The 10,685-nt window shown below is 44.3% G+C and overlaps 1 protein-coding gene across 3 annotated transcripts in view; it reads right to left on the reverse strand.

Annotated features, from left to right (window-relative positions):
* PDE4B (phosphodiesterase 4B) overlaps positions 1-10,685 on the reverse strand; it is a 461,796-nt gene that overhangs the window by 97,488 nt on the left and 353,623 nt on the right. For all 3 annotated transcript variants that reach the window (XM_072974267.1, XM_072974268.1, XM_072974269.1), the window contains one exon: positions 6,413-6,462. In XM_072974267.1, coding sequence (XP_072830368.1) covers positions 6,413-6,462 — 50 coding nt within the window. The remainder of the gene's footprint in view (positions 1-6,412; positions 6,463-10,685) is intronic.

The raw sequence follows: 10,685 nt of genomic DNA on the forward strand, positions 1-10,685 counted from the left end.
AGCCTCCAGACAACCAAGAGGGGTTGGTTACTAAGGTGCCTGGATGTCTGGCGTTTCTGGACACACTTACTGATAAGCATGCACATACTTATCAAGAAAGTGTAAAGGGACAGGGTTAAAGTGGGAGATGAGCACTAAACCAACATGGTGGATTCCCACAACCAGATCTGAAGAAAGCTGTCTGCTCAAGATGGTTCCCTGACTTTGAGCCTGGCTGGGGGAGGCAGACAATCCCAGGAGTGAGGCAAATATTTGGCTCTGACTCCCGGGACTGTCCAGGTAAATACAGCTGTCAAGAATACCCAGAAAGAGACAGATGTTTCCTGAGGGGCTCTCCCTGACACGCCTGGGAGCTGCATGAGCAGGCTTGAGGCAGGCGGCAGCTGGGGTTTGGGAGGACACAACACGTGGGCAGCCTCCTGCCTTCTGCGGGACTCTGCAGATGAGGTGGCTGAGAGAAGTGAGTCTTTCTTCCCAGCCTCCTCCTCCACTCTCTGCCGTAGTCCATGCCTCATAAAGGTTGATTCATAGATGAGGGGCTGCAGCTAGAAGCCACATTGAAGCAACAGAAAGGGCAAAGCTGCGTGTGTGTGTGCCTGCGTGCATGTGTGTCTGTGTAGAGGAAACTGTTTATTCAGGGAACTATATATCAAACACAGCCTTACGGGCAGACAATAGAGACTTGCCTAGGTAATTTATGCCACCCAAATCAACATCAGGATGGGCTGTGCAGAGCTAAAGGTGAGACACATTTTTAAAAGTGGGGTGTCTCCCTTTCAAGGTCTCAATGACAGGAGATGCTTTTGCACACAAAACATTCAGGCAACAATATCTAGGCATCTGCTGGAGCCTCTCCTCACCGAAGAGAAAGAAAGGCCGGAACTGAAACGCAAAAGAAAGAAAGAAACTGTTTGGAAATAGGTCTGCTACAGTATAAACTTTCCCCTTTCTCTGGCTCACTGCTATAGCAAAACCTGATGGTTGTCTTTGTGAAAAACGTGTCTGTATCTAGGTCCCTGGCAGTGATTTGCCTCTGGGAGGGCCAGCAATCTATTTAATGACTCCATTGACGTCAATAGCATAACTGAAATACTTACTAACATGCATGATTCCAACTTTCAAAGGGGGGGGGTGGATGGTGTTTCTCAGCAGCACAAAAACCTGAAGTGGAATCAGAGCGGAATGAACTGCAGTCTTTAGGCAGCGAGTGAGAGAAGAGATGCTGCAGGTCTCCTCAGTTCTATTTAGTCCGAAGAAACATTCACCCTAATTTTAGAAATTCATTTCCAACCGGTGGAATAGCCATTAACCGAGCAGGGTATTATTTTTGGTAACGTTTGCTCAAGGATAACATTTTAACTATTCGCACTTTAGTTGACTTGCCAATGTGTTTTTTGCAACTTACCCTTACCTAATTTTAGACAAATATGGAATAATTGCAAACCAACATAAATAGCTGTGTTGATGCTCCCAGGTAAAATGACACAGGAAGGCTAATTTAGACAAAAGCAATTCTTACAAAGCAACCATTTGGGGAATTATTCTCAGAATTACTGGGGATTTTCTAGTGTGTCTGCCCTATTTTGTATGCAAGCTGCCCAACCCTCAAGGTGAATAATTAAGCCAATTATTCCAATAATTTCAGGCCCCCCAACATTCAGAACAAAGAAGAAAAAAAATCTGATTATTTTTAGTTTTTTTTTTCCTTTTCTCTCTTTTCTTTACCTCCCTCCCTCCCTTTCTTTATCTCCCTCCCTCCCTTTCTTTCTCTTTCCTTCTGTTTGTAATTCTTTCCCATTTCTCCCTTTTCGTGAGTGGCCACAGCCTTTGGTAACAAGATTGATTTGATTAGTATTTGCTCATGAGTGTTGTAACCCTGCTTAATGGTTCTTGCTTAACGATTCTTGCCTAACGTGGAAGAAACCCAGTGAACGTTCTGCTGGTGCCAGGCTTTGCTGCCAGTCATCTGACGCAGATCAGCTCCAGGCCGTGGCTGCCACTCTCAGAGAGCCCTTCGCGCGTGCTCACACAGCCCATCTCTCAGCCTAGGCCCTGGCTGCTCTGGCCGAGAATGACACCTGCACCGACGTCACGACTTTACAAATTTCACGGGACCCAAGCTAACTCCCCGAGTCCCTTGTCCACTCCTCAGATAGACCTTGCCTCTGACACTCTCACATGAACCTCCAGAGATATTCATAATCAAGCAAAGATATGGGAAGGAACTCACACTGAGAAATACACTTCTGAGGAGACAGCCTCTTCTGTTTTATCAACCAGTAAAAAGCCATTTCCTCCAGAATGACCTGGACACGTAGTAGAAGAAATGGATTCTCATGAGCACTAAAAAATATTAATTAAGTCTGTTTCTCACTTAGGCCAACCTATTTCAGACTTACCGGAAAGCCCTATGTTATCTCATTCTGTTTCTCCATTCACAGGCTTTTCATGAAATGTATCTAATTGACTGGTGTTGAAAACCACCATGAACTGAGGATACCCAGGCTGGGAGAGACTTCGGGTCCACAGCAGCCTAGCCTGAAGTCCCCAGGGCAGTTCTCCAGTCATCTTTGTGACATGGTTTGCTGTCATTTCCAATGATCCACAGCTGTGGGGGTAGTCTTTCAAAAACGTCTGATCTGTTACGTGCTCAATACGTTTATTAGTAAATTTTGGAAGAAGAAAATTAGCGATAGAACATTCCACCTTACACATTGATTTGGCTGCTAAAAAGTTGTATATATGATACATATTACTAAAAACCGAGTCACATGTATAGTAATTGGAAGTGCAAGCCATTAAAAGGGATACCTCTCCAATCCTTTCATAAAGGAAAGATCATTTCATAAAGACAGTGAACACTTGATAATTTATCCTTTCTGCATATTCTTACTCCCATGACATACCTATGATCACGACTGAAATGCACGCAAAAGCAAGGGATAGGATGGGTGGGGCAAGTCATCCTACAAACACACACACATCACTCACACACTCCCTCCCTCACATACATACACACACAAACACACATACCGATTTTCTGCAATTCTGTGGGGCTTTTTTTTTTCTACTGAAGATAGTTTGCGGGCCTGAAATCCTAAGAATTACTTCAATTTTCCATTTTGAATGTGTGCAGATGACAGAACCCAAGTTCCTGCCTTGTTTTGGAGTGTTCTTTTTTCAATTCTATTTTTTTCCCTTTCCGTTCCAATCCTTACGCACCATGTAGAGAAAGCCTGGAATTCATGCTCATGAAAAGGCAAAATGTGGTAAAAACTGAGATGCTCATGAAACTCCACAGCATTAACATTTTCAACACCCCCAGGAGGATTTACTGCATTTTCTCATAGGAGCATATGATTTGCACATTGCTATATTTTTCTGGGTTTTAAATTCTCTGTTAGTTTACTCTGGCTTTCCTATTTAAAGGGCAAAATGTCAACTTTTTGGATTTAACTCTTTTTGTTCAAAACCTACATGCCCATACTAATATAAAAGTTGTATCGTGCAGTTGGAGAGTGTTTCAAACTTCTTTCAATTTCAATGCAATTACTGATTTTTTAATAGTAAAAAATAGAATTGAATATTTTTCATAGCCATGCAGATAAAATATTGACTCATTATTAATATTTAATTTATGAGCATTTTCCTTTAGATAAAAGTCCCCAAGTTTGATGTAGGTCTCCAGCTCAATTCAACATTTACTATCTCTCTACCATGGGAAAATAACTATGCTAAAGCATTTTAAATTATAAAGAGATGAATAAGGTATAGACAGTCCCTGCCTTCAAGGAGCTCCAGTGGAGGGGACATGTTAAGTCACAAAGTACAGTATATCATAGAATGGAATTCTGGCCAGAGCCCCCAAAAATAAATGAATGAATGAATGAATGAATGAATGAATAAATGAACAAAAAAGTAAATAAATAAATAAATAAAAGGGGGGAGCAGTTATAATGATTTAAAAAAAAATTAGGATGCCTTTGCAGTGGAGGGAAATTTGTGCTGTAGCATGAGAGCTGAAAATCACAAGCTTGGCTAAACAGCGAGGAGGAAGGTACCGCCAACTGAGAGATTTGCTTTGATTTCCCTCATGAATAATTTCAGTCAATGATCAATTTGTAAGAGCAAATTCCCCAATTTTTTACCCTGGTTTCTGACAGACAGCTTTTAAAATGAATTGTACTTCCTTCATCTAGATGTGCTTAAAAAGAACTTCTAAGGAAGATTTCCCTTTTTGCTGTCTTTGTCTCTGTCTCTCTCTTAAACTTGCTTTTAATACAAGAAGACAGTTACCTAGGGCAGCCAAACTGTCCTAGCAAACTGGATTTTTGTTAAATCTGTTTAAATTACTGTGGTTTCTTGTATCTTTTATCTTAGATTTCATCTGAAATGCATGAGTTCAACGTCAGTGTTAAGAAATGAAAATGTGATCTTAGTATCGTGATAAAGCACCTTCTAAAGCTGCACCCCAGCTTTCAATTTTTCGTGTGCTGGGGGCCACTTATTTTTCATTCCCCTTTAAAGTTTCTATTTAAACACACCTCTTTGTCATATGCTGATAAATATTAAAATAACAGGAAAAATCTGCCTGACTTATTCAAGCTGATAATAAGAACAAAACACAGGATGTGTGTGTCCTCCTTCCCTTTTTTGACTGTGGTTAAGTGTTAAGGAGGTTTTGAAACCTATGATTACGTAATAATTGGTATCACTACATTCTCTTCCCAATGAAAAGCCAGGAGTTTCGTAGCCTGCCACAAAGGCAGACAAAAACAAATTGCCTAAGTGGTATTGTCATTGCTTTGCTCCATTGTTTTAAAAGAATTTAGCAAAAGAATCTCTAGTTGCCAAGCTGTAGTTACTGTGCCAATAATCACAACACGATCTTTCCAACAGCATCTTTGGCTAATGAGCTAATTTATAGAACCATAAACATCACATATTCCCCTAATGTTTGTCAGTATTTATTGCAAGAAAAAGAAAACACAGTTGAAATATTCAAATTGCTGTCAAGAGCATCTTGGTACATTTGGCTAATGGAAATGGGAGGGACGGTGTCCCACTAGTTGGCCAATATGATGAAATGATAGCAGTTTCCAAACCACCTGCTTTGATCTCCAAGTATGTAATATCAGTTATATGTTAAGACACTCTATTTAGTTTCTTTTTATAAAACTTCTCAAGGAAATCGCACATCAGCACACCAGGTTTTTGAAGTCCATGGGTAGAGAACTATTTTCTTCTTTCCTAACATGAGGCTCTAGAGGTAAACTTGACTTACTATCTTCCTTTTACTTTTATTCTCCTTATCAATGTTTTTCTCATAAAAATATTTTGTAAAACATGTACTATAAACACTTTAGAAGCCAGCGAGCCAATGGAATCTACTGCCTTTGTTCCCTTCTTGTAAAAGTTGAGCTTTTGTCTCATTTCCGTCATATGCGTGGCCATCAAACCAGCAAGAAAACACCACATCTGAGGAAGGAAGATCATAGCAAAGGGAAACACAGAAACCTACGAGGCAGCATTAGCTGTTAGATGGAAACACAGAAACCTATGAGACAGTATTATTTGTTAGATGGAAACACAGAAACCTATGAGGCAACGTCAGGTGTGAGATGAGCTCAGTATGAGTTCATCTTACTTGTTTCCCCCGCGGTTCTACTCAAGTTCACTGCTCTCCTAGTGGGACAGACTCAAGAGGGAAAACTCCGTTTCGCATTTAAAAAAATGTCATCTAACTGGTTGCATCTTATGGCAAGAAGAATTTGTATCCAACACATCTCCAAGATGTCCCTTCAAGGTGGCCCTTCCTCTCTGCAGCTCTCAACTCCACATGAAACGCGGATGTGTGGACTGAAAAATGAGAGGTTACGTTTCTTTAAAAAAAAAAACAAAAGAACAACTTTGAGGAACGAAGTTGGATGACCTCCAAGAGAAATGATTTGTGACCTGGAAAGGGTCTTTGGTTTCACACCTGGAAAGGATGTGGATTCAAGGGGGATGTATAGTTGGCGCTGAGAGGAAAACCACTAACATTCACTGTGGGGCCCTCAAGCCAGCGTGGAGGCACCTGGGGCCTCTGAGGTTAGCGCTCCTGGAGTTCGCTGGGGCCAGCTAAGGTCCAAGCACTCCTGCTCTTCTTCTGGGAAGAGCATTCCCACCCACACATCACATTCTGGAAGCCTAGGCATGCATACGATGGGCGAATTATTTAATACTGCCTTTCATTTGGTTTCACATGGAGTGAAGTAAAGTTCCAGTCTGCCTTTGAAAAAAGTCACCAAGAGACATATTTGGAGGGCCATGATGTGCAAACAAGTGCTATTATTCTCAAAAAAGGTTCTGAAAAAAGAGGCACACATTTACAATTTGGAAACACGGAGATAAGTCTCCTGACACGGCTTACCTTGCAGGTTGACTCTGGAGACAGGAGGCTGACTAGCAGCTGGAGACCTCCTGTGGAGAGGGAGCGAAAACAAGGCCTGAGTCTTTGCATGAATATCCCCCGCCTGCACCCCCATGATCCCTGAGGAGTTTTCCAGGTCATGACGAGCCGTCCAGTGACATAATGCCAGCTCCGGAAGGCGGGCTCCTGTGACTCCGGTGGAAGACTGCGACTCTCACATCCAGATGGCCTGGAATTTCCCTGCGTACAACCTCCTGGATGCGCCAGCACTCCAGGGAGGAAGTCGTTTACTCAGGTCCCTAACTGGGCCTTCTGTTCTAGGTTTCCCTGCCCCAGGAGGCTCCCTGAAGAGGATACACGTGCTCAGAAATGGTACCAAATCTAAGAGTGAACCCTGACTCCTTTGGGCAGTGCTGTAGAAAGTTACAGCGAGAGGGGCCCTTCGGGTTTAATCAGTCCAGGCTTCCCCCTACCTTTTTTTTTTTTTTTTTGGTGGGGATGTAACTAGGTTTATTTATTTTGTTTTTAATGGAGGTACTGAGGATTGCACCCAGGACCTTGTGCATGTTAAGCACGCTCTCTACCACTGTGCTATACCTCCCCACAGGCTTCCCATTTTTGCATCTCAGAGATCCAACACCCAGAGAGGTGACATCACCAGTCCAAGATCACATCGCCACTAGGAACAGTAACCCAGGTGGCCTGCCTCATGGAAAGGTCTTTTCACAGTAGCCCTGGGCATTATGCTGTATCATAAAACAAGCCCGCTCAAGCCAAGCATCAAGTGAAACAAGAAAACAAACTCATGCTCCACAAACACAGAGGTTCCTTCTCCCTTCCTTTCTCGATTTTCCTTCTTCCTTCTTTATCCCGTTCATCTCCCCTCACTCCCAACCCTGATTCTCCTGCCGTGCTCTCCATCCTTCTTGTGCTTGGCAGAGCTTCTGCCTGACTCTCCAGGATTCCCAGGGCATTGCTGGAGAGCTCCCCAGAAACACTGTAGAGCAGTGGCCCTCAAACTTCAGGGTGCACAGAATCACCTGGAGAGCTTATTAAGACACCCGGCTGAGCATGACTTCCAGGGCTGCTGGTTCAGTTGGCCTGGGGTGGGCTTGGGAGTTTGCGCCCAGGTGGCGCTCTTGCTGGCCTGCCTGGGGCCCGCATTTCAGAACCACTGGCGTAGCGGGCTGTCTGCCCCACTGAAGAGCAAGAGGATGCTGGCGACGAGCAAGAGTGGCTCTCTAGCCCAGTGGGTCTCAATCATACTCGCAATCATACTTCCCCACCCCTGGAGGGTCTATTTCACTGTGTCTGAGACAAGGCGTGGGGATCTGTATTCTTCACTTGTCTATGAATTCTGAGGCACAGGCAAGTTTGGGGAGGAAGCCAAGTTCTACATGGCCTGCAAAGAGACTGCAAAGGAGGGGTTTCCCTCCTGGTGTGTCCACAAAGTTATTTTCCTAGGTTTTTAAGTGTTCCAAACCCAATTTTGGTCCCTTAGGGGTAACAGTGCGTCTAGGTAACAATACCATATAGGTGCAGGGTCCGGGGGCCAGGGTTGACATTTATCGTTCATCTACTGGCTGGGTGATTCCAGGCAAGGTACTTTTATATTCTCTGTGGTATGAAATTCTCATGTGTGCTGTAGGGGAGAAAAATTTTGTCCTCTGCCCTTCTAGGTTCTTTTGGCTGGTCTATTCATCACATTGATGCAAGACAGATTAACAGGAGAAAAAAACAAATTTAATTACACACTTAAGGGAGTCCCAAAAGAGTATGAGACCCAAGGGCAAGTCAAGCAGTTGAGACTTACCTGCCTTCCTGAGCTAAGGCAGGGGAAAGGGGCCTGGCGCCGCAGAGGGCAAGAGGGTCACTCACAGGGTGAAATTCACAGAAGAACAGACATGTTGCCATACAGATGGGTCATGCAGATAAAAGTCATCTCTGGCAATCTCTCTCTCTCTCTCTCTGAGCCAGACCCTCAAGTAAAATTGTTTTGGGTGGTTAAAGGAGAGGTAAAAGCTTTTCTTGAGTCTGCGGTGTCTCGCCTGCCTTCAGCTAAAAACAATCTATGTGCCAAAGGGGCATATTTTGGGATCACGCATTCTGCTCCCCATCAGGGACATGGGAAGGGGACTGGCCGCCCGAGGGGTACTTTTCTCTGCTAAGCACTGTGCCAGGTGCTTCTTAGCTTCCACTGGGAATATTATCATCGCATATGAAGGATAAGGAAACTGAAGCTCGGAGAAGTCAAGAAATACGTTGAGGTACCCATGGTTCATAATAGCCAGGTCAGGATTCCAGGCTGTCTTTCTGAATTCAAAGTGCGTGCTCTCGCCACCATCCCATCTACTGATAACACCTGCACAAATGTGGAGGGCTGTGTTTCAGAAAAACTAAGAGGTTAAATTCCAAACTCTCAAGACCTGGCATTGCAAGTCTGCTCCTTGGCTCTCCTTGAGCGTGCACTTTCCCCTTCCTGACACTGCTCAGGCCACTCCTCTGTGAAGGAAGCTTTCCCCGCGCAAATTCCCACATTGAGACATCACCTCTGTTCCGTGATACTGCAACTTATGGTAAGAAATACACACATTTGGTTTTTGGCTCCATTCTTTAGGAACGGAGTTCGTAAAGCCCTCGGGGCTTCCTAAGTGAGGAGAGCAACCAAGGGGTCTCTTGCTATGTTGACGAACAACTTTTGGACCAGCAACTAGGTAATGTAAGGAGGGGGCTGGTTGCCAGCAGAACCAGCCAGGTGATTAGAGAGTTTGGACTTTCAGATCCACTCTGAACCTCTGGGGAGGGGAGAGCGGCCGGAGATTGAGTTCAATCACCAATAACCAATGATTTAATTAATCACGCTTTTGTAACAAAGCGTTCATAAAAACTCAAAACGACTAGGTTGGTGGACACAGTTCAGAGAGATTGACGTGCCCAGATAGTATGGAAGCTCTGGGCTCCTTTCTACACACCTTGATCTCTGCATTTCTTCCACCTGGCTGTTTCTGAGTTATCTCCTTTTATATCAAACCAGTGATCGAGTAAGTAAAATGTTTCTCTGGGTTCTGTGAGCCCTTCCAGCATGTTAATTGAACCCAAGGAGGGGGTGGTGGGAACCTCCGACCTATAGCCAGTGGGTCAGAAGCCCAGGCGAGAACCTGGGCTTGCCACTGGGGTCTGAAGTCTGTGTGTGCGTGGAGGGGAGACTGAGCCCTTAACCTGTGGGATCTGATGCTATTTCCAAGTCAGCAGTGTAGGAACTGAATTGAAGTCCGCGACACCCAGCTGGTGTCACAGAGAACTGCTTGGATGTGTGGGGGAAAATACCCTAGTATCAGAATCATGCCTTCGGACGTCAAATGCCATCTTCTCCAAAGAATGTTACTGTAGGGGAGCAAAACTTGCCACCCCTGAACGTCTCTTGGCATGAGGATTATCTCCAGGCGAAAAGGCCCAAAAAACTCAGGAAGAAAGTGTGATCTTTCCTTAATTGCCTAAAAGAATGTAAACAGAGGACCTCTTCCAGGAAGGGCGCCATCCCCGTAGATAACCACAGTGTGAACGAGGTATGGTAGACAGGGAGGGACCAGCAAAGTCTGTTTGTTAAAATTCCACTCTGTGTGTCATTGTCTCTGCGTGGCCTGGGAAACATTTATTTACCAAACATTTGCTTTTCCACTTCGCTGTTAATTGCCTTCCTTCCTTTTAAAATTCCCAAACCCCTACCCCACAATATCCTCTTTCATCTATAGATAAAAAACGGTACTTAAGGCGAGGGCTTCAGCCATTTTGTTGAGTTACTCAGTTTTCCTGGGTCTCTCCCAGGCCCACATGTTTACTCAACTTTTGTTTGACTTTCTCCTGTTAATCTGTCTCTTGTCAATTTAATTCTCAGACCAGCCAGAAGAACCTAGAAAGGAAGAGGCAAATTTCTTCCTCCCTAAGAATGTCCTGCTCTTAGCTCACAATGATGCCTCCCCAAATGCCCCCTGGTGCTTCATTTGTACCTTCAGGGTTATTTTCTCACGTTACAATTCACATGGCACGTTCCATCCCCACCCCTAATCTGTGACCCATTGGTGGTGGGATCCAGTTCTGACCCCTTTCTGTATACCCTCTGCGGGACCCACCACCGTGTGTCGTGAAGAGTAGGAATGCCGTAACTGTTGAGGAACTGTCAACAGAATGAGCCATTGATGTGAAATTGATCTGAGGCTCCAAAAAGCATATGAATGATTTATCTGCTTTCCCTTCCTCTGTTGTCTTGGTTCTA

Source organism: Vicugna pacos, chromosome 13, assembly GCF_048564905.1.
Source record: "Vicugna pacos chromosome 13, VicPac4, whole genome shotgun sequence".
Taxonomy (NCBI): Eukaryota; Metazoa; Chordata; class Mammalia; order Artiodactyla; family Camelidae; genus Vicugna; species Vicugna pacos.